We start from the raw sequence: 24,918 nt of genomic DNA on the forward strand, positions 1-24,918 counted from the left end.
CAGGCCTGTGCTGTGCTGCATTTTCCGCTTTAGTTTGGATCCATCAAACTTGCCATATATGCTTGCAAGTTGAGAATGAAGGTGAAATGAATGTAATCTTGTAATGGTACCAAAGTAGACATGTCACATTCCGAGTTCTATAAATATAAGTTCTTTGGGCTAAGTTCTTCAGAACTATCTTTTAGATGTTCAGACATAATATTCGTAGACAGACTATTTCAAGACAGAATATTTCTTGACATTTCATGACAAGACATGAGGGAAGACTGCCCTCACCACGAGTCCGTGATCAGCTGAGCCTACAATTGGTCTACTTGTACATACAATCTTACCCACCCGTAAAGGTCAAATGATGATATTTTCAATGGTGAAGATTAGTGGCACTGGAGCAACAATTACAACAAAAACAACCTCATTACGCACAAAATTGGTGCAAGGTTGCAGCTTTAGTGCAAGGATTAACCTAACTAGCCCTGCTTCCATGTAAAACAGCATGACCTCACCTCTGGCTCCCTCTTGAATATGACCACACGTCCTCCCTTGTCTCCCGTCGCCAGCAACTCGCCATCCTGGTTGAACTCTACGGTGGAGATGATGTCGGCTGAAACAGACACACAACAGGACAGGTTAAACAGGCTGAAAGGCTGGTCACAGCCACCCAGACGCTTCCACATTGAATCACCTTGTGGGACGTTGGGCCCCATCCGAAGTGTGGCAATTTCCAAAAATAACGGCGTTTCTAGCAATTTCACCAATTATACCCTCCTTCTACCGAGCACCTTCATCCGATTTTGCCGATATCTTAATCTAATTTCTGCACCAGCAAATGCAATAAGCTCCACGTCCGACGCTGACGTAGGCAGGAAAATTCAGCTGGTTGTAACAGTTCAACATTCTCTCCCCTGGAACCAGACACTGGGATTACATTCCCACATTACAGGGGGCCCAGCAATCCTTTGATTGCAGCGCTCATGAATTGCATCTGATAAAAAAATCATTTAGCTCCTGGCTCGTCTAGGCCAGGAACAATTACGATTGTAAGGTTTCTGTTTCACGGTTTTGTTCAGACTTCAACAACACGTTATAATATTTGTATCCACTGTATCTGTACAATATAGCAGGAAAGTATAAAAGTATCTGAAAAAAAACCCTCATATATATGTACCAGTAAATAAAAAAAATAAGCTGCCTTTATGACTCCTACGTTAACAAAATAACATCAATATTATCCAATGCACAGGACTTAGTATGTTACAAATATTATTCTGTAACAGTTGCAGTCTTTGATAAAATCTATGTCTACTGTACAAATTGTGTACAAAATATATGACCATTGCTTTCATTAAAAAAATCTAACCCAGTTAACAAAAGCATACAGGGAGAAAACTGTCCTGTGTCATACAGTGTAACACATAATCCTCTAACTACCAAACACTACTGTATATCAACAGAATTACATCAAAACAATCTGACAGATGTTCATGACAGGGGATGATTTGGTTGATCTTGTCTACATACTGCTATTAGTGGCCATTACAGTACCCTGCATAAATAATGAAGCAGTGTGAAAGGTTACGGGTGACATCCACAGATGCACTTCTTTCCCTGGGGTAGACTTAAGCTCTGTCTGAAGGTATCATGTTTTAGTTTAAAAATAAACGACATGCATAGCTTTCTCACGAAAAGGAATGTTTCATGAAATATATTTCATTTCATATACAATTTACTTTAATAATCCCTCTACATTATTCATAAGGAGACTCAATCTAGTTTTCATCTGTTTGCTGTATGTGTAGACTGTCATTGAGCTGATGAAGCAAAATGACTCATTTGTGTTTACAGATTAATGAAGAACTGATTGTGTGGGCTGAAACAGAGGAATGTTGCTGATAACAGTACAACTTCTGAATCAGAAACATCAAATGTATATTCTGACACGAAGTTATATTATCATTATCCAATATCATTATTGTGCCCTCACACATATAGCCAAGCATCATGCTGGATATTTTTACAGTTTAAAATTCAAGCGTGGCATCCCATTATGGACATTGGCGCAATAAAAACAGAATTTTCTATATAGAAAATATATTTTGTACATTGTTCAGATTGAATGAAAGTTATTAAACGACCTATATGTATTGTATGGTAGTAACTACTGTAGCCAAGGTGTTTTATCAATATATTACACTACATGATTGGATTAAGAATCATAAATATCAACATTTTAAAGGTTTTTACTTGTTTAAAACAGGTGGCATTACAGAGGCAGGGGAATGGATGTGGAGACACCACCTAGTTTTCAGTTTTGTTATTTCATGGAAATGTTCATCCATCCCAATCAAATCATGTGGTAATGTAGTAGAATAGATTCATATCATTACTTCCTCAATGACAAGAAAGGTCACCACCATACCTGTAGGCATGAAAGTATACACATTTCTACTAAATCTGGCTGGAGAACTCTTCATTGATATTTATCTGACTGAACTACATGTAGCATAACAACATTCATGTACCTCTATTCCATGGGTGACATTGCATGACACTGGGTACTTTACAGGCATTGGTTTTCAGCAAGCCAACGCTAAACCCATCTTTGGAGTCTTTACATGGTGACCTTGACATGCTGTTATAATACTGTCCATCATTTATCCACCTCTGCAGAGCCATACATTATTCAGACTTTCATAGCTGGATGGATTAATGAAACCCCCACCACACCTATATCTATTATCCCAACACGACTGACAGAAGATCACACATGTAATCCAGTCAGTTCTTTAGGAGGGACAGTCTGTCACTTGGAGGTATTCCGAGGAAAGCTCCTCCATATGCAGAGATTATTATATCAGAAGGAGCATGTCTGACACAAGGATTAAGGCTTCAATCATATCATGGACACAGCTGGAATTAAGATTAATGATGGCAATTAGTGATGCACCTAAACATACTGAAAATACATTACTTATGATAAATCACTGATGCACATTATCTACAAATAACACATACATTTGACATGTTGAAGATGACTTTCATGGCACCTGAGGGACAGGGTTCTTGCTTTACAATATGGCTAGCATTTCTCTTCTCCTTCCCCCCAAGCTTTACATATTGACCAACATAGCAAGCTAGTGAATGTAAGGAACATGAACAGGCCGGGCCTTACCATTGCAAATGTCGCCGTCTTCACAATCTGAGCCTACATCTTCATTTCCTGGCAACATGTGCTCAGTCTCGCGAGTACCGTTTTCTTGAGGAAAAGATAATTATTGGCACTCATTTCTCAACGGAAACACCACCAAGGTATCAAACCACACACTGATATACCAGTCTTGACGTAGGCATGACATTTTCCACGAAGAACATCCAATTAAAACATAATATATTTGCTCGCCCCAGCAGACATCCATCATTCACACAATGCTGTTGGTCCCAAGGAGGGGAGCAGTTCTCCTTCCTCAGAAATGTCCTTTTGTGGTGGGAACAGACTCATGCAATGTACACTCAACAATACCGGCCTCTTCTGTCAGGGGCCCAGCCTGGCTAGTGTTTTTCTCCCCATGGTATAATCAAATACTGGCAGGCTAGAATGACTGTCGTTATCCATACATCAATGCCTTCATGAAGCCAGGGTAGATTTATCTGCTGGGGCTTCCACATGGCCCAGAGCTAAAGGCACAAGCACAACAGCATGCCTGGCAGCAGGTCCAACAGATTTGCATGCAACGTCAGCCAGGAACATTTATCTTTGGAAATGTACAAAAATGGGATTAATCAGGATTAATCTGAGGAATAACACAAAGATTAACATGCCCTGTCATGGATAAATGTTGTCGCCACAGATCAATTTGATTAGATGCTCGATTGCCTAATAAAAATACCCACAATAGAATTACTCCATACAAGGGATCACCATGTGGACAAGAAATACACGCCCGTCCCGTCTTCTTGAACGCCTGTGCAAAAATCTGCCGCATCTCCTCAAATCCATGATTAACTTCTTACAGCCTATTGACCTCCTTTACTGGATCTACCCAAGCACAGCCTGACACTGGTGGAAAAACATCATTGCCTATTCATCAGATGCTGCGCATCCCTCATCATGTACACAGCAGCCTCTTCCGCCTCCCTCCCTTCCTCCGCATACAAAATTACTACCTTCGCTTTCCTCCATCGTATCCAAGCACATCTTGAGTCTGTTTTTCCCAACAGTTGCATGTCCAGGTGGACAGGGGGAATGCCTGATCCACAGTGGCCTCCCTGGGTGAGTATGTCCAAGATACAACAGCCCCTCCACACTCACATAACCTCCAGTGCACCTCCACGTGATCCCACAATGCCCTGGGCCTCTCCAGCCTCTTGGGGGCTTAACAATCGATATGCGGCAACCGTGGCACATGCATACCGCTACTTATCACCACCCCGAGATGGGGGCCAAATCAGTAAACAGGACGCAGTAATGGCCAAGCCACACTCTGCACCTGCCCATCTTGAATATGGACCACAGCTCTATCAAGCTCTTTCTAATTCACCAAAATCAGGACACGGGGGACACCTAATACTGAGTGGGGAACTACCTTTTGGGAAGACCCAATAAGAACTGGATGCCTTATTCCAATGGAACTACCTTGCACCACATCATGTATCTCGAGTACCAGCGCTGCTTTACATCCTCTAGGGAGTGTGTAAAAAATATCTGCTGGGATATCTAGCCCACTGACTAGCCTTGACTTTGAGTCTTCCTGAATTAACAAAATCATTCTTTTAATTTGAACAGCCATGAATGTCCTCTGCCTCAAATCATAATGTTTGGCATTTAAATGATCCTGGGAGGTAGAGCTGTACAAGCAGTGATATATCACGTTTCTTGTGAGAATGGCATGTTCTAACATGCCCATTTTATCTCACATGGCCACAGCTGTAAAGACAGGATCAGTAAATCGCAGTGTTGCAATCAAAATGCATAGCTTGCTTTCTGCTTCTTCTCTTTTGAGAACCATGGTATTCCCTGCAACTATCCATCTTTATTCAGACTAAGAAATCAAATTTAGGACAGCACAATTTTACTATGCCTGTAATTGAAAGGAATAAATGGATAAGGCAAGTAGCCAATTTTCTGTGAGGAATATTGCTCACTATCCTCGTCAACTGTCATTAAGTATTCTTTCTGTAACTATTAGAACAATCACAATGCTGATTTGTTTCTAATGTAGTTACGGTTTAAGTAAGACTGCTACCCCTGTAACCCCTTGTCATGCATAATCTTCCCATTTTCCTTGATGTTCTAGTATAGCCACATCTGTGTTATTTATCACTACCTACTGTTGAAATAGCTGGTATCTATAACTTTATAAGTATAAAACTGATCATAATTTATTTCATATCCCTGCAAATCTATAACATTCAACAACTTCCTAAGTTGTCACAACTGGAAAATACATTGTGGAGGAATAATCTTTTTCTCTCTCTCTCAAACAGAGCATAATTTACTGGCTTATCAACTATCCTTTAATCCATTATCTTTGCTACATCAGCAATGTCCTCCTGGCACTACTTTTACTGTGCAGCACAATTATGGGGTTACAGTTGTGACTAAAGGGACTGATAAAATCTTCTCCCTGCAGGGCTGTGCAAGTGAAATATATCTTGATGTTTGAAGACCAGTAATGGATGCCACATTACCAGCAGATCTGAAAAATACAGCTCACAGCTGTTGGACGTTGCCCAGTGCAGACAAGGAAAACATTTTTCAGGATTTACAGTATAGACACTGCCCTTTCTTCAAATTCTATATTTGGAACTCTGGCTTCCTTAACTTAATGAACTTGCAAGCACTTAACATTTATGCAAGTAACATGCAAAGCTACAAACCATGTTTAGGCCACACCAATTTTATTTGTTGATTCTCGGATTTTTTTTGAAGCTACAGGGCCCCCAAAAAATGATAATTTTTTTTTGCAAATAATCTGGGATGAAGGGTTTACATAGCATAAAGTATAAGGGAATTATTCAAGTTTCAGCTTTGTATGGCTCATTTTATGCAATGAACCCCTTTCTTTGATCTAGTACTATAATTTAAGTAAAAAAAATACCATTTGCTTTGTGATATATAGGACTGATATTGAGAAATAGTTTAAATAAATGAAAAATTATAACTTATGATAAAATGTGACCACACTTTTTAGGTATGTGCAGGCCATTATAATCTCTTTTGGTGGTTATTGAGTTTTACAACTGAACCAATAGTAAAATCATGAGTAAAAATTTGTGAATGTGAATAGTGACCTTTTTTTTTTTAAATGGGAGAAACAGGAGAGGCTATTCCGAGAAGCAACAGAAAAAAATTGGTGTGGCCTTAATAAAATGGCACACCCTATGGCTTCAATAGCAGCAAAATGATTTAGACAACCAAGGACTGGGCCATATCCAATACGCATTTTCTTGTAATTATGATTTTGTCCTGAAGGTATCAGGGACCTTGAATCAAATCTGGCAACAGCACATTCTTTGAGTCATGGCGTAGGTCCTTAATCAACAGGAGATCTAACAAACCAAAAGTATACAATCTTCTGTTTACAGAGTTATGTGACATAATTTTTCAAACCTTTTTCTCATTTCAAGTAGCAAATCTGAGGAGCTGTCAAATTTCAGAGTAAAGAGACCACCCCTGCACTATAAAACCCCTCTGGTGGGTGGATGTCTTATCTCTTTTGATATACACATCTGTATGCACTTGCTTACATGTTACATTCATGACAAATGTCAACTGCAGCTTACCAGAATTAACAGCCTATGCCGACAGGGACAGTTGTAATCTATATGTCATGAACATAACTTTGCATTGATGCAGGATCTTTTCATTTGTCTCTTGTTATTCATGACAACGTAGACTAGGTATATGTCAGGGGGATGTTTTATGTCCCACTTTGTTCTCCAGCCTCTGTTCAACAGACATCAGAAGCTTGATTATCCTGAGGGCCTCCTTTTCAGCAGCTTAGTCAATCGCCCTCTGACCAGGCGCAATTCCATGCCCTTGACATGAAGGTCAGTGGAAATGGCAGGGCTAACTGAAATGGCCTGTCACAAGCTTCTCTTCTCCATCAGAATACAACTAAGGATGACTGTCTCCATCTCCAGCTATTTCACCTGTCAGCTGCTCTAGTTCACAGGCTGATAAGATAGTAGGGGAGGGAAGGAACTATTTCATGATGCTCTTTGCTGAGAAAATAACATCCTCTAGTCATTGAAAAGCTGGGCTGTGTATCACTTCACAAAGACAATGTTAAAAGAGTCAAAGGCAATGCATGCTTTACACTTGTGATCATCAGGCACAATGCTTTGTTGAATCTGTGAAAAACATGAACATGTGGAATTAATAAAACACATCTGAAATTAATAAATCAGTACCTTGACAAAAATATTACCTTCACCAACAACAGACTCTAGCTTGATTAGCATGTTTGTTCCTTCCCAAAAACGTTTATATTGATTAAATTTCCAATATCCATTAAAGGTCCTTGCTGTTTCCAACTTACCTTTTATGGGGCTGTTATATAAGATTCCCTTAAGGAAAGTGAACATATTACATTAACTCACCTCAAAGGCCTGGATTTCCCCAGCTTCCATTAATAATGCTGGCTGTCACTGATTCTGACATGATTTCATCCAGCAACAGACAATATGTCGCTACATCAAAACCCAATAGACCTCCCAAAAAAGGAGTTCATTCTATTCCTCACAAAAACGGTCTTATTGAAGAAAAACAGTTTCTCGGCTATTTCATTTCCCTTATTTCTATTTCCAGACCAAGAAAAAGCCTAGTAAACCAATCGCTCTGAAAAATCAAGGGCAAAAATTTCATGGCTCATGTAGAACACTCTCATCAAAGCCTGACAAGCATTTTGACCCCACCCCCTCATCCCTTTTCAGGCAGTGGCCATTCTGCTGATTATGGGTCTCTGGGGTTACTGTTATTGCTCAATAGTGTACCTAAATGGGAGGAGATGAATAATGGTATGGACAGCAATCATTTCCGAGAAATAGATGTGTGGTCACATTCTGACCTTTCTAACTACATCTTCCCTTTGACTGCAATCACTTACAATGTGTCATTTCCAATGACTACTTGGAGAATGCTCTGTAGAGTGCTTGGTAACTATCTACTCAGCAGATTGAGGACACTGATATCGATTTTCGAAAATGTGACGATAGAATCATTCTCATTCTACAAGGGACACACATTCTATCTTCAAACATCTTTTTTTTCAAACACACTTTTGCTTTCACTATTTGACATTACATATCAGGAAGAGCATGGGTATAGTGAACAACAACAGTTTAGGGGCAGGGTAAATAGTACTTAACTTAGTATGAGGGACTGGTTCAGTATCATGGACATGTTCAGCACCAGGGACGGGTTCAGCACCAGAAACAGGTCCAACACCAGGGACGGGTTCAGCAGCAGGGACATGTTCAGCACCAGGGACAGGTTCAGCACCAGGGACAGGTTCAGCACCAGGGACAGGTTCAGCACCAGGGACAGGTTCAGCACCAGGGACAGGTTCAGCACCAGGGACAGGTTCAGCACCAGGGACAGGTTCAGCAGCAGGGACAGGTACAACACCAGGGACAGGTTCAGCAGCAGGGACAGGTACAACACCAGGGACATGTTCAGCACCAGGGACAGGTACAACACCAGGGACATGTTCAGCACCAGAAACAGGTACAACACCAGGGACGAGTTCAGCACCAGGGACGAGTTCAGCACCAGGGACGAGTTCAGCACCAGGGACAGGTCCAACACCTGGGACAGGTTCAGCACCAGGGACAGGTACAACACCAGGGACATGTTCAGCACCAGGGACTGGTTCAGCAGCAGGGACATGTTCAGCACCACGGACAGGTTCAGCACCAGGGACAGGTTCAGCACCAGGGACAGGTACAACACCAGGGACAGGTTCAGCACCAGGGACAGGTACAACACCAGGGACGAGTTCAGCACCAGGGACGAGTTCAGCACCAGGGACAGGTCCAACACCAGGGACAGGTTCAGCACCAGGGACAGGTCCAACACCTGGGACAGGTTCAGCAGCAGGGACGGGTTCAGTACCAAGGACGGGTTCAGTACCAAGGACGGGTTCAGTACCAAGGACGGGTTCAGCACCAGGGACGAGTTTAGCGCCATGGACATGTTCAGCACCAGGGACAGGTCCAACAGCAGGGACGAGTTCAGCACAAGAGACTGTTTTCGTACCAGTAATGGGTTCAGCACCGGGGGCAGGATCAGTACAACGGACAAGTTCATTATAATGGAAGGTTCAGCACCAAGTGCAGGTCCAGCACCATCGGCAGGTCCAGTACCATCGGCAGGTTCAGCACCATCGGCAGGTTCAGCACCATCGGCAGGTTCAGCACCATCGGCAGGTCCAGCACCATGGGCAGGTCCAGTACCATCGGCAGGTTCAGCACCATGGGCAGGTTCAGCACCATCGGCAGGTTCAGCACCATGGGCAGGTTCAGCACCATGGGCAGGTTCAGCACCATGGGCAGGTTCAGCACCATGGGCAGGTTCAGCACCATGGGCAGGTTCAGCACCATGGGCAGGTTCAGCACCATGGGCAGGTTCAGCACCATGGGCAGGTTCAGCACCATGGGCAGGTTCAGCACCATGGGCAGGTTCAGCACCATGGGCAGGTTCAGCACCATGGGCAGGTCCAGCACCATGGGCAGGTCCAGCACCATGGGCAGGTTCAGCCTCAGGTATTCAGCTCTAGCGATGGGTTCAGCTCTAGGGATAGGTTCAGCACTAGGGACGGGTTCATTACAATGGACTGGTTCAGGACCAACCAAGGACAGGACCAGCACCAGGGACGGGCACAGCACCAGGGACATGTTCAGGGACAGCCACAGCACCAGGGACTGGTTCAGCACCGGGGACTGGTTCAGAACCAAGGACAGATTCAGTATCAATCATTACCTGAGTTTGGCACCATTGACTGATTGAGTCAGTATGTAAGAAAGGTAGCTTCATCCTGGGGAGTAAACACAATGGACTATACCAAAGGATAGTAAGACAGATCTTGTATTTGTATTTCTATGTCATGTATTCCTATGCAACCAAAACACTTGTCCCAGTTTTCTCTTGGAGTGTAATCAATCAACATCCGTCTCACTTTCTTTCTTATGGATTTGCTACTGAAACATCAGCCAGGGTACTACTGGCCTAATTTTCAGCAGTAGGTTTTATCTTGCAGTAGACAGAATTCATAACAGCATATGAAAAACTTGCTGTTTGCGAGCGTTATTAATGGCTGTGCCTTCCTGATCAGAAAGGCTATAATTTACTTATTGCTATGTAAATCTCCACAACAAATTAACATGTCAACTCTCTTCTAACTCTAATCCAGCATACAATGTAGTTAACAAGGATACATGGTAGATTTAAGCAGAATTTAAGAAGGAATCTTCTTGAGAATAAATTAAGAGACATTGTGACGGATGACCATGCTGATAATGACAGGACAGATGAACAGATAAATAACTTAGTACCAATCTTGGCTCAATTTTGTCACTGCTCTCCGTGATTACAGCCTGGTATCAAAATTCTTCAATGTCATAACAGAGTAGTTTATAATCTAATAGTAGATTATTTCAAGCTTGGAATGCCAGCTTTCAATTTACCTTTACCTGCTTTCTCTATAAAGGTTGTCAAATCAATTTTACTTTCATTAATTCCTGGGCTTTTACATAAATCTTGTGATATTCAGATTATAAAAATCACACCTATTTCCTGTGTGGGAACCTATCTGGTTCCTACTGATTTCAGCAATTTCTGGGGATCCTCATCTATCACTGTTAGAATTGGATATTGGAAACTGTGTCACCTGACAGCCTGGCTTGCCACTTCATCAATAACAAAACAACATCTAGCCTGAACACCAACCTTGTAGACAAATCAAACTTTAATTGTAGTGGTATTTCCATCTATTATGGTATGAATAATTCCCCCAGGATCAAACTGTTGATGTAAAAACAGCTTGAGAAAGGAGTATGATACCCAGCTGTCAAAACCCTAGTGAGTCCCTTGTAGGCCTCCTGTTCAAGTGAATGAAATATTACCTGCTGTGCTGATTGCTAATGGCAGTTTTAAACTTGACAAGAATAATGCTAAAAAACCCTCTGAAGTCTTGCATGGCTTCAATAGCATAGATAATTTGGCCATGTCTTTGTGGCATAACAATGTCTGACACCTTAGACACTTATGTTCATGTCTTATCTTGTGTTTTTTTCCCTCTTGTATCTACTGGTAGTACTTCTACATATCACTGATAGGATCTTTTCATGTCTTGTTTTTTTTTTCATTCTAATTTACAAAACACAATGAATCATCACACAGACATGATAATTCATTTTTACACAGTTTGGTAATTTGAACCTGCATGATGAGAAAGTACCATATATATATATATATGCATTAACACTTCCTCCCACTGAAATGCTAATAAGAAATTTCATCTTTCCATCCATTCATCTTGGCTGACAGGACATGCCAATTTCCAATACTAAGCACTGCCGGGGACTGGGATCTGTCTTCTTGCCTGAGTGCAGTGATCCATCAAGCTCCGTAGCTGTAATCCAACCTTCAAACCAGAGAGGTTTTCTACCATCTTATATGCCACAACACTTTAATAGACTGAAGATGGACTACAGAACTTTTGGGTCTCCAAATCTAATAATGACAAATATAACATCGAAACATAGAATCCACCTGGTCAAAAAAAGATATCATGAACTACATGTATTTAAGGGCTTTTAAACATGTACCATAACTACTAACTGTGGAAAGGCAATGAAATGAAAAACAATATAACTATCATCTGTTGGTAGTTTCTCCTGATTAAAATCCAACCAGTTCACACCAGCAGCACATGACTGAAACAGATGACATGCAAGGAGCAATATAAAGGTAGAGTCTTCCCCATGTCAGTGATCAAAGCTATTTGGCACCAAGCCAGACTGTGTTGGGATACTTGGAAAGCACAAAAACAACCTTGGTATACTCAAAAGCTAGCATCTCTCTGATACTAACTACAAAAGTAATGGTATTGATGATTCAGCATTAAAATATACTTACAGAAGTTTAGAGGTACATTGAAGAAATTGACAACTTACAATGTCTTTAGAAATGTGAGGTGGGACAGATTTCTTTGCATGCCATCATGCATAATAGATGAGGATCCTGGAACAGCTTGGAAAGAAATTTCTTTCTCCTTGGCTAACCATGACTACATCTTTACCATGCAAGTTAACAAGTTTCCTCCATCACCATTTTCTGTGCTGAGAATTTGGTAAATGAGACACTCCTAGTTTCCCAAGGTGTTTGAAATCATTCATCTTTACTGATGAAAACTACATAATGACAATCTATTTACCAAGACTCATCACGTAAAAGTCTTGCCCCTTGTACACGACATGAATTACCTCATAGAGCTTTAGATGTTTCCAATGATAACAAAATATTTCAATACTATGGACATAAACAAATTACTTGTAAGAAAGAAAAATAACACCAAATATGGAGAATGATTCAAAATAAGCAACCTTAAGTTACTTATAGCTTTACTACTGTGACACAATAAATTGAAGAGGGCCCACCTTGACAAAACCCAATCAAGCGGCTATGGGACCTCTCAATAATTGATATTTGATTGCATTTTCTTAAGTACTTTCCTTGAACGAACAATACACATCCCTGAGGATGGCTTAGCAGGGAACTTGTGCAGTTGGACTGCCAACAATGTACCTCAGAGTGTTCTGTTAATACTGGACCATAGATCTCCATAAGCAGGACTAAACATTACAAGGACACCACACCAATCTAACTAGCTTTCCATGGGGAATAACTCACCCTCGAAACAAGACAGATAGAGTAGCTGGGTAACTTTGATTGCATACTGCTAGGTATCCTATTGTTAGTGGCCATATCTAACCATGTTTTTAACACATCAAAGCACATTTCATCGAAATGAGCATGACCAAATCATGACCTAGTTCCTTTGGCCAATACAACCTTGGCACATTCCCATCAAATCTTAATTTTTACTGAGCCATCGTCCAATTTTGGTTTCAATTAACCCCAGCAGAAAATTTTAGAACTGGGAATAGAATGCAATTTGACCTTTGATCATCTTCTTGATAGTGACATGCTTCTTGTGAGGATAACACTTGTGTGTGTAACAAGTGGTTAATAATATTTTAGAGCAGGTATTCTGCAGTTAATATTGAATCTCCATGTTTGGATCCTAGGTCTAGTATCATCATAAAGGTAAGGTGCCATTCAGTGCCTAACAAATTGACTGTTTACTAAATATATAGGCAAAAATACCATAGCAACACTCTAAACTTAGACATTAATTGAATAAAACTGATCATGTGTCTTGACTATACTACGTAAGTTTAAAACTCATCTAGAAAAGATTGAAATTCTTATCATTTTTCTTCTACAAATAGGTTATTTTAGTGAGGCAGTACAAGAGCAAGCCATGTTTTATACCCGCAGACAAACAACCTGCTCGCAGCCAAATTACGTCCATGCACAACGCCAGAATAACAATGAAGAGCATGTGACTCACATGCGTGTGCCATTTTGTAATGTAGGGTGCAAGCACAAAGCCAACTGCTGAAAACAAGCATACTCCAAGTCTCCTATACCTTTCATTCAAGACAGGATGAAACTTACACCGACATGGTATGATTCTCGCCAATAAAAATTAAGCAAAAGTATAAACTTTACAAAACGCATAATGAGTCAAAAAGGACAAAGATCCAAATCTCTAGTATCAAATAAGCAGAAAACCATGAAAATTCCTACATACATGTGAGTAGAAGATTCCCGTATTTGATAAACATTTGTACCCGAGGCGTAAGATATCCATAAACATAAAGAAGCCTCTTTATCCTATCTTCAATCTACCTTTCTGCCAGTATTTTCTAGGTCATGGATTTACTGGTCTTATCACACGTCTTTGATACCCTGCGACGCTATATTTTAAGAGTACATGGCCGAAAGGAATGGCATAAATAGTACTTGCCTGTGTGCACCATATCCTCCAGTTGTTAAAGCCACCAACTCACTGACAGTTCTTTTGTTCCACAGCACACTGGAAGTGTTTCTGCACTAATAATGTATCCCACGAATTCTCTCACAAAGCTGGTCCACTCAGATGTAACTTGTACTATATTATGAATCTCGTGTGAACATTACCTGAACACCAGGTTACCAGTCAATGGCGCCTGTCAAGAAATCTTGGCTACCTCTCAAGACAAACCCCCTAAGGACTTGATGTTTAATAGAGCAACCATCCATGAATACCAGCATCATGGAAGTAAGTTAGGGAGGAACCAATGCATGCCAAACCAGGGTAATAACCCAAATATTCTTGTAAATTTTCATAATCATGCAAATAATATCTATGCCGTTTCATGAGTCTTACATTCAAAGAATAGACAATACAAAATGAGAGGTGTTTTTCCGAAAGATACATTCAGACTTAACAACCTTCCCCCCTCTCCCAGAATCCAGTGTCCCAAATCCCTCAGCCATGTACGATATAAATTGGACATGCAAATGAAGTGAGAAGGCATCACTAGTGCCTGGGGAAATCTGCACAACGTGGATCAATACCGGGATGAGGACTGAATGGCTGGAACCACTGCCAACCCCGCCTGCTGACATTTTGATAGCTTTTAAGTTTTACACTGCCGCCATGTCCCCAGACGTATATCTCAGAATAGCAAGCAATCTGCTTTTATGGTACTGCTTTATTATGCAAAGCCAGGAGGAGTTCTCACTGTGAAAGTGAAGGTCTTGATCCCGAGTCATCTTCTTGACACAATCATCGTGGGAAAGTTAGCTGGTAATTCTATCAAAATTGTTTTTGAGACAAAGAAGAAATGGGTCAGTTTTTTAAATCCCAGCTTGCTTTGTCTTTGATCCTCTTAATATTTTGACTAAAGCAATGGATACATGATGCTGGCATGACTTTCAAGTTCAACAAACCGTTTGCTTGTCAAAATCTAGACTTTGGGTCATGAATACTTATTTACATCTTATTTTTCTGAGATTAAGTGCAGATGAAATCTAGAGCTGGTTTGACGTCACGGCTAATACAATAAGTGCTGCAGTACTCAATGACTTTCTCACATTCTACCTCCAGATCTACGTCAATGTTATCAGCGTACCTGTACTGATAATCAGAGGAATTAAAGGCCAACCCCATTTGGCTGGCTCACTTTATTACTTGCACTGGCATCTTTCACTTATCTGTGGGGAGCAAAATGCTATGAAGAATGGCTGGCGCTTTAATGGAAACCTCTTCCCATTCAAGGTCAACATGTGATAGAAGTACATGTTTACTAAGTATCAAGGTTAGCATTCTCCTCGCCTATCTTATTACAGAGGTATGCAGCCAGAATGCAAAATAAATCATTTCTTTTGATTTGATTGTCAAACAAGATGCCTATTTTCAAATTGTGAAAAATTGTTTTGTCTATATTCTATATTTGCATTGCCGCTATGTCCAAATGACATCCTCCAGACTAACAACCTTCTTCTTGATATACAGATGACTATATCAATTATCATCTATTACAACAGCACAGCTTTCAAGGACAGGTGAGCAGAAGTTGGTGCTATAATTCATAGTCCAAGGCTTGGAATACTTAATTTCTACTTTCTACAAAATGTGATCCAGAATAGACCAAGCCTGTTGTAACTTATCTATATTTTTCTTCAATCTCAAAATATTTCTGCAAAGTAGGTATTACGAGCCTTGTAAAGTGTAAACTGATGGTTTGCTCAAGACAAGTCTATTTCAATATGCTAAAACAACAAAAATACATGTCTTTTAAATGATTTAACAGCCTGATTGAATGAGGAAACAAATGCTACAAATAAGAAACTGTCCTTAACCTCCTGTAAGTTGGACTGAGAGTCTTAATCCATTGCATGTTCCCTTCCCCAATGGAGGAAGTGATGCTGAGTGGGGTACCAATGCCATCAGCCCTGGGGCACTCCACAAATTTGCGCTAGCACATCACTCAGGTTATATGCAGTAATGAGAAACAGAAAGGCAAAGGCCACTACATTTATCAAGTTACATAACACTTTTCCAATAGTTTTCCCTGCAAGCCATGAAAGAGGCCTACATTGGGATACCGCGGGAGGAAAGACAATGGCCTGCAGAATGATCCAATTGCTTTCAAATTCTTTCTGAAATATCTTAAGCTCCAGGATCCAGCTGTCTTTGTAAATGAAAAAAAAATTTAAGGTTAATGTGATAAAAGAAGTACCTCAGAGTTCTTCCGTTTGAGGGCAAAAGGGGGCCTATTGCAGTTAGAACAAAATAAAGGGCCAAAATTGCAGATATCGATATCACAAATGATTTCCTCAGGTGCTATACAAAGAACTGCAATGCCACCTGTCTGCTGAAGCTTAAATTACACTTGTTAGAATTGAATACACAGGACTGCCTGAAAATAACAAACTGAACTTATGATAGGATATTTGGAGTTTCTTATTACACAACCAGGTAATGATGATAACCTTGGTACTAATGGTAGGCTACTAACACTCAGCACTACCTCAAACTTTATTGAGAGCTATTTTGTAACAACCCCAAACATTTGCAACCATTGGGATGATACATGTGTAAGACTAGATGTGAGAAAGAAGAGCCCCCTGGTAGATGAAGTAAAAATCACAGGTTAATGTCTCCCTAGCTACTTTTGCTCAAACTGCAGCCAGTTCACTCAATATTTTTACCTACCATGATACTATTCCTTAAGTGAGAAGTGTCTCTTCAAGACTCTCTTGTCAACTTAGAATCTGGGTTCCATTTCCCCCAGTGTTTCTCAACTAGAAATGCACAATCAGACCCTTACATGAAACTCCAATTAGGCATGAGATTTGTAAAGAGCCATGGTCCATGTTACATTAGTCAGAAGGATGATTTCATGACCGCTGGATCAATGGAGCGTTGCGATAGCCAGGTGAAGAGTCTTGGCAGAACAACTCCCTTCCAGTTATCTAATCTTGTTTTAAGGAAAATGTAATTCTATGGGGGTTCCAAAGTAATGGCAAATGAACACAAATTTAAATCCATTGGGACATTGCGCTATGAATAATCCATACCCATAGAAACCTAAGCATGCTAGCATTGAACAAAAAACTGTATTGTGCTGAGAATCTGAAATTGGATAGACTGTCATGAATGCATTGTATGGAACAAGAAGGTGCACCACCAGGGGTTGAAATATACCTGCAACCTGTAGGTTATCTGCCAGCATTATCAATTGTAAAAATCATCATTCGTTTCATCATTTTTCACATAAAAGATTTTTCTGATTTTCCACAATTCTGTCATGCTCTTTACCTGCCAGGTACATACCTGCCTCATTTCCATTACCTGTGAAAATATAAATGAAGCAGCCTTCCCTCAAGCACTTGTAATTAAATGATGCAGGAAATGCGATCCGTCCATTGTGAATCCCAAGGGATTGTTAAGGCGAAATGACTTGCATAATCATGTACAACAGCATCACAGAAAAGGAACAATGGATATGGATATACATTTGCCATATACTATAAAAATGTCTTCATAACAATCTTGTTTTTCTTACATTTGAAGTGTGACAGTTAATCTTTAAAAATACCTTAAATTGGAAGAAGTGTATCCCTGTCTTATCTTTTTTTCCTACTTTTCTAAAACTTCAAATACAGTACTGTACATGCACCAGGAAATTGTGCTAGCATTACCAATTTCGTGACACAATAAAACATTACCGTCCAACAAAATCCATGGTATACTGCACATTGACAGTGAACTCAGATCTCTTTCTGTTTCTATCCAAGCCATTTGGCAGACTAGCCCTTACAGTAACATGTAATAGAAAGACAAACTTACTCAACAACTTCTAGGAACTAGATTAAGTCATGTCTAAAATATTTACTTTGATTGTCTCAGAGATTGTTCATTAGAAACCACGAATAATCATGAATAATGTTGATGCATCATTACAGAAAAATAAAACAAAACCAGAGAGTCTGAACCCTGTCAGTCACAAAAGCTGCTCAGTTTTCAAAATTCAATGAAACAAGCTTGTTGCCTGTAACTAAAAGTATCTCTGAAAAATGTATAGTCTGTTTTGTTCTGACTGTTCAGGGTCCCGGGGCTTGAAATTTGACTGTACACAGTTGAAAAACACTGGTAGAACAAATGATGGAGGGGTTGATAACATTAACAGGCAACAGAACAGCATAACAGAAGTATATGACAGGGAAAATAATCACATTAAGTTACAGTGCTAATGACAATCAATATGTAGATAATGCATTTAAACGTTTCAACTGTACACCACTGTGATGTGAAACAACAAAAAACATGCAATATCAGATTTGGGCTGGAATCGTTTCAATCACTCTCTACCAATTAGACATGAATCACTGAGCCAATCCTACAGAAATGACACCTGTGTTAAGTCTATTTCGAGCCCTGATTCCTGTTAGACTCATGCAGGTGGACCAACCGAACAAAAAAACAGAAAGGGGCTTGTTATAATTACCGTATTCCCAAGAGTCCCCATCTGAAAAGCAAAACCAGGAATTAGTGGCAGCTTTGCCTTTGGACTAGAACATCCTTGGGTCAAATTAAATAACAAAGTATTTGCTGAATACAGTGAAACTGACAGCCAATCCAAACACAAGTACACCTATTTACATACTTGCTATATATTTGAAAAAAAAAAAAACTCTGGAAAGGGAGGACAGTAAGACATCAACAACAGTTCAAGAGTTCTTACTTGAATAAACAAGATATGTGCATGACTGTGAGCAAACTATGCATGGTTTTACAAAAGTTTTACTAGTAAAATCTGACAAGAACAACCATGACAACTTGATGGAATATTCAAGTCCTATACTCTTCTTTTTATCATCATACTATATGTTATTATTATCTTATCATCAAGTAAGCTTGGTAAGTTATGATCCCAAAATAAGTCACTTCCACTTATAAGTAATGTACGAGCAGTAAACTCAAACAAGCCTTTACTGCAATCTTCCCTTTTGTATTCTGATAATACACATGAGCAAACTATAACAGGGCAATAACCACCCTCCAGTGAAACCATGTAATTTCACAGTACATCTTGCACAGAGTGGAACACACAGTTGAGATTAGAGTGTCGCCAAATGTTACCACACCGTATGGAGATGCTGACGCATTATGTCTTGTTCAGTGAATGCATACGACCAAGTATGGGTCTGCAGTACTAGTATTCTGCACTAGGTAATCATCTCTTAATCTACAATCTAAGATCGAATCTCATGTCACATGGTACCACTGGGGTGTTTAACAGTGTCAGGTCCATTTAGACCAGGTACATGCATGCTTTGTTGTATCTGATGGATTGGCCGTTATGCACTATTATATTGTTATTGTTTTTTTTTTTTACATAGAAGAGCTACATTCAGTGATTTTTTTGATCATTCTTGATATTATTACAATGTTATGTTTTTATCTCATGATTGATGTATCAATGCTCAGTCTATTATTACTTAGCAAATATATATGCAGAAACATGTACAGTGGCTCACAGGCAACAGGAGGTGGCAAACTTGGTCCTTGACCAACTTGGTCGAATATGCAATAAGTGCCCTCTAAGTTACTCTTTTGGTAATAGCCTGTAGCTATCTGCATAAAAGGTCACGTTTCTCTGAATGCAGATAGGTAGTAAGAGATGCTAAAATCCATCAAGCACTGGTGAGAAACTCAAGCATATCATTACCACGCTGCAAGAAGACTTATCATTTATGATTTATTCTACATATTTGAACAAGTCAGTATACTCACCAGTACATTAAAAAAAATTGGTATACTGCTTGAAAAATAATGTTATTTTAAACTTTGGCTTGAAGCCTAACTGTTTGAGTGTCTCTAACCACCCATATGTATCTACACTATGCAGCCATTTCAGGATATGTCATTCATGATGAGGACAGGAGTGTGGATGGTAAATAAGATACACAGCAAGGTCAAATAAAGACAGGAATTACACCATTTAATCATCTACATTCTCTCTTAGTTGTGGCCTTTTGAACTGCTTCATGCCAGTGTAGTTCAGACCTTGCTGGCCATAAGCCAAATAGAAGAAACCACACCACTAGATATAGGGTTTGTGCTAGTGGGGATAAACAATGTATCATTCATTATAATGCAGACCAAAAATATCAATAGGTAAAGATCTGTGGAAAATTTTACTCTTTGTAACATTAGACATACTTGTGCTGGTTATTTCAATTATAGAAAAAAAGCTTCAAGCGTTGACACTACCTCCAACACAGACTCTACTGGTACTTAATATTACCTGGTCTGTACCTTTAAAGCTCACAACGCTGAAAGTTCTGAACTATTGAGGACATCACACAGGTACCTGTACTTCTGCAACAGGACATTAACCTCATTCTGTCACTCTAGATCCAAATTCGTCCCTAATATAAGAAAGGCCATGGTGGAAGCAGACTTAAGAGCTTTTTTTACTTTCTAGACAAAAACCTGGATCAACCCTCACCTGTGCAAACCTCCTGGTGGTGCTAATTACTCAACAGAAAGTCACGCAATGACGAAACCATATCCTTGACATTTTCTCAGCTCTACAAACTCTACCTATTTAGTGTGTGAAAGCTTGATAAGCTTACTTTCACAACTTTTTGCATGTGACTTCAGTTATTACACTTGTCTGTTACATGATACTATCTCCCACAGTTTGAGGAAGAGTTTTAACGTAATTAGGATCTAAGCTCCAAGCTACGGAGGATGACCACTGCTTGTCAGACTTCATGCTAACTCGGAGGCACAGAGATAACCGCAGCATCCAAAGCTTCATTCCCTGGCAAGAGACTACTGTACTGTAACAATCAGATTAGCCAACGAAGTTTCCCCCAAATGTTCCTTCGGAAAAAATTCTTTTTGGTCTTCTGTAATATTACTGAGATAGCGGGTGCATGCTGCTCATGCCAACATACCTTAACAACATTACTATATGGCAACTGTCACTTTATTCTATGCCATACTGCACTAGATAACTTGTGCATGGTCCATGACATAGACAGGATGTGCCTGTCCTTGACCCTAGAGTATGTTAATTTAGGTGCATAAACATTTTGCATGAGATACAACACTGAACAGCCATCAAAATCAATGACATGAATCAAAGTACACAGCAGGACATATATTAACTATTGGCATCAATACAATAACTAGTTAGAATATTGCCAATCATATGTCCGAATCAATGAGTAAAACAATCCACCCCTTGTAGTTGTATACTACGATGTGCAACTGCTGGTAGCAACAACACTGACATAATTTTGCAAAGTTTGGTTAAACTTAAGAACCAGGGTGTCACAAAGAAAAATGTTCATTTGCAGGGGGACAATTCTAATTTTCACACATCACTCTTACAGGTACATTTGAATGATTCCGACGAACGTGTCTACCAGAAGCAATGATAATTTGAAAGAACGTTACACGACAAAATTTTTTTCAAAGATGGGGGAGGGGGACGTTGGCTTGGCCGGTTGTCAACTATACTGTGGCGTTGTTTCCCAGCATAAATGAATTATGAGCTAACGACAAAAAATACACACCAATGTGTTAACATACGATTGATATGACAGACTGGTACATGTTATGGTATAACGGATATGTGTAGATAGGAAGTACCTGGGTCCACTGACAGGTAGTGATGGGGAGGGGCCTCACCTTCAGTAACGTCCTCTTCCACAGTCCCTTTCACCTGGGAGAAGCACCACTGTATGTCACCACCGCCTGGGGAATAAGCAAAATGTTACTTCAGACATTCTCATATTCAATGTAGCATGCTGCAAACACGTACCTGAAAATATGATCATCGCGGGAATAGCGAAAACAAGTCCGGGTTGCTAGCTCACTGTCAAATACGGTATTGTCTTCGTGCAAGACACCTACCAGCCATTATTGTCCTCTACCAAGAATCTTTGACTCCTTCAGATATCCTGTAGGTGCAGTGTCTGCTCCTAGGGTGACACAGGGCAGAGGATGTGAGCCGATTGTGGCGGGATCCCTCCCAACAAGAAACCCCCGAGCCACAGAGATTTCAAAATGGCGCACTTCTTGAACACTGCTCGGTGATGACGTCAACAGCACAGCATGTTGGGTAATTCTAACTTTCACTTGAATATTATTGGCGGCCAACTTGCCCAACAAAGGAGACTCCAGTACGAATAGTCCTCTCTTTTTGATAGCCTCCGCCAGGCCATTCCATCGGTGTGTGAATAAAAGAATTCGACAAAAATAGGGTCAATAATAATTTGACCGGGAGAGTCAGTCCTCGGGAAGGGCAACATCCCCCAAATCCCCAAAGGCCCAAACTCTCATTGATCAGGCTGTCTGAGACTGTGTCACAGTGACTAACTTTTTAGCCTGGTTTGGTTTCTTTACTTCTGTCCTTTTCTTCCTACGTGCGTTTTGATATATTCCAATGTACTCTACATTCTACTGACATGACGTTACACCGTGCAAGGCGGTTGACCGATCCAGTCGAACACCATATCGAACATATAGAACCCCCTATTCCATTTGGAATACCTCCGTCAAGAACAGCGCTAGTTGGACAAAAATGGCACGTGTTAAGCAGAGTATCTACATCTGTCACAGGTTTTTCACTGTATTGGCTGCATGTAAGCTCAGGAAAAAAGCGAAATGAAAAAGAAAATAGCTCGGGCACTCATGAGGAGGGAGCTTAGAACACATTGCCAACTACTACAAAGTCCGCTAGTACAGAGTTCCGCCTGTTCTGTACTTGTGTATGAAACTGATTAATATGAATGCGACACGGTAAGTAAAAGAATTGCATTTTGATAGTTAATTACTAAAGGACATGCAGCTGCAATTCATGCAGTCAACACAGTGGGAACCCTGTCACAGGTATACGTACCCTGTTTTACACGTGCATCGGCCGTTTGTCAGAAATTGGGTACTGATGGTCACCAACAAGGTAATGCTATGCGACCCAACCCGCTTCTGCATTGACCGAAAACATAACGCCCTCACCGTAACTACATTTACCCCCTCTTCAAACAATCGTACTCGGTGGATACATCCGTCCACAAAGAAGGCATACCATTTTTATTTGGTCCGCTCTGAAAGGGTTTCAGAGCCAAAAAAGCTCAACAGAAGACAGCCTGCATATTCGACAGCCGTACGCGCGTGGCCGTTTTTGTCCGTCAAGGGCTGTTTTTGACGGACTATTCGAAATAGAACAGGGGGCGTGGCTTATGGTGTTCGAACTGGATCGGTCCATTCAATGAGGTTCGATTTCTCCTGGGCCACCTCACTATTAAAGTTGCTCCCCTCCGCCTGATCAATCATTGTAATTCTTGTCTTAGAAATCAAAACGACTTATATGTATTGATATGATCCTTCTTGATTACATGCTCTTTTGATGGTCGTCAAGTGGTGATTTCCGGTAGTACCGCCGTCCAGAACGACTCTGACTGAGCGTTCATCTCCAAGCAGATGTGAGGCCGGATACCGTGGCCGCTCAGTCTCATTGTTTCACGTGTAAACTTTGCAACATTCGTGCCATTCAGTGCGGAGTCCAGTAGCGTACCTTTAACTGACCTGGCCGCCCTCTCCGAGGTATTGGCAGGACCGCAAAAGTGCGACTCAATACTGATGCGAAAGCAGATGATATTAGCCTGGAGGCCTTATTAAGCTTGGGTAGCGGACTAGAGCTAATAAGCCTGGACTCCAGGCTAGATGATATTTCTCTGTGACATTCTTGAAATCATACCTGAAATGTCAAAAAGGCGGAGACCAAGGGCAATATAATGTCCTTAGTTTAACCAATCTCCTCGGTCTTTTTATTTAATAGTTTGCTGTTCAGCACGTACAGCTATGGCTGCCCAACTAGCCGGCGTAGAGATGCTTCGGCAAAATGGGCCGAAACATAGAATATCACAACCAGGTCATTGTCTTCTTGGTTCATGTTGTTGTTGTTTCAAAATCCCGACTTGTTCCTTCAATCCTTGACTACTTTTGTTGCAGGCTAAATGAATGGTGTGGTCGCTAGGTAGCGCGCGCGATTTCAGCCCGGTCGTATTCAGTCTTAAACCAGCCTCTCAGTCTCCGCGCGCCCTAGGTCTTCGCTCATTCTACGTAGCGGCCAACATCGCGGCATCACACGTGAACACAGCAGTAGATCGCTGCTATTTTATCCCCAGGTACCGACATGTAAACATCCCAGACTTTCAATCACTTGTCATCGGTTCTGTATAGTACGACTTGCCGGAAATGATGAACATAGGGATGCTGAATATATATAACTGATTACTATGAACTTGCTTTTCAGGACGATGCTGAGTGTCTTCGCTGCTGACATGCTGAGATACAATGATATTGAGCACTTCGACGGTAAGTTCCGGGCGGCAGTGCTCAAAGTTCAACTTGTTGCTGAAGACAGTGTGCCGAAAACTGGTCACAGGTGGCGGGCCGTCACTTAGTTAAAACATCATGCACTCTATGTTGCACCTTGATTTTGTTCAAGTCACAGTTAGCAATATTCCCAAGTTGAGCGGTATCGCTTGTCTTCGCTGCAGCTGTTGCGGTAGCCTCCATGTCAGGCTGGCATCGTACTCCACCAGGCCTTCCTATGGGGGCAAGGGATCGTAAAATTCGGCAAAAAAGGGAATAATTGACCAGGAGAGCTAGTCCACGATAAGGTTAACATGTCTTCCTCACTGCGCCTGCAAGTTGTGGAACCCTATATGGTGGCCAAATTTCCCTGCTGGAAATTACTAAGTCTCCCTATAGCCGG

The 24,918-nt window shown here is 40.8% G+C and overlaps 1 protein-coding gene across 9 annotated transcripts in view; it reads right to left on the reverse strand.

Annotated features, from left to right (window-relative positions):
* LOC136430979 (serine/threonine-protein phosphatase 2A 55 kDa regulatory subunit B beta isoform) overlaps nt 1-22,242 on the reverse strand; it is a 33,741-nt gene extending 11,499 nt beyond the window's left edge. The window contains exons 1-5 of one of the 9 annotated variants that reach the window (XM_066422134.1): nt 22,050-22,242; nt 21,825-21,890; nt 18,625-18,645; nt 3,170-3,253; nt 504-601 (exon numbers count right to left, since the gene is read on the reverse strand). In XM_066422134.1, coding sequence (XP_066278231.1) covers nt 504-601; nt 3,170-3,253; nt 18,625-18,645; nt 21,825-21,890; nt 22,050-22,056 — 276 coding nt within the window. In that variant the 5' untranslated portion in view covers nt 22,057-22,242. Of the gene's footprint in view, nt 1-503; nt 602-3,169; nt 3,254-4,161; nt 4,298-14,093; nt 14,367-18,624; nt 18,646-21,785; nt 21,891-22,049 lie in introns of those variants that run through there. The other 8 variants (XM_066422133.1, XM_066422137.1, XM_066422135.1 and 5 more) reach the window with 8 other exon arrangements.
* Between the last annotated feature and the right edge of the window lie 2,676 nt (nt 22,243-24,918).

Source organism: Branchiostoma lanceolatum, chromosome 3 (assembly GCF_035083965.1).
Source record: "Branchiostoma lanceolatum isolate klBraLanc5 chromosome 3, klBraLanc5.hap2, whole genome shotgun sequence".
NCBI classification, from domain to species: domain Eukaryota; kingdom Metazoa; phylum Chordata; class Leptocardii; order Amphioxiformes; family Branchiostomatidae; genus Branchiostoma; species Branchiostoma lanceolatum.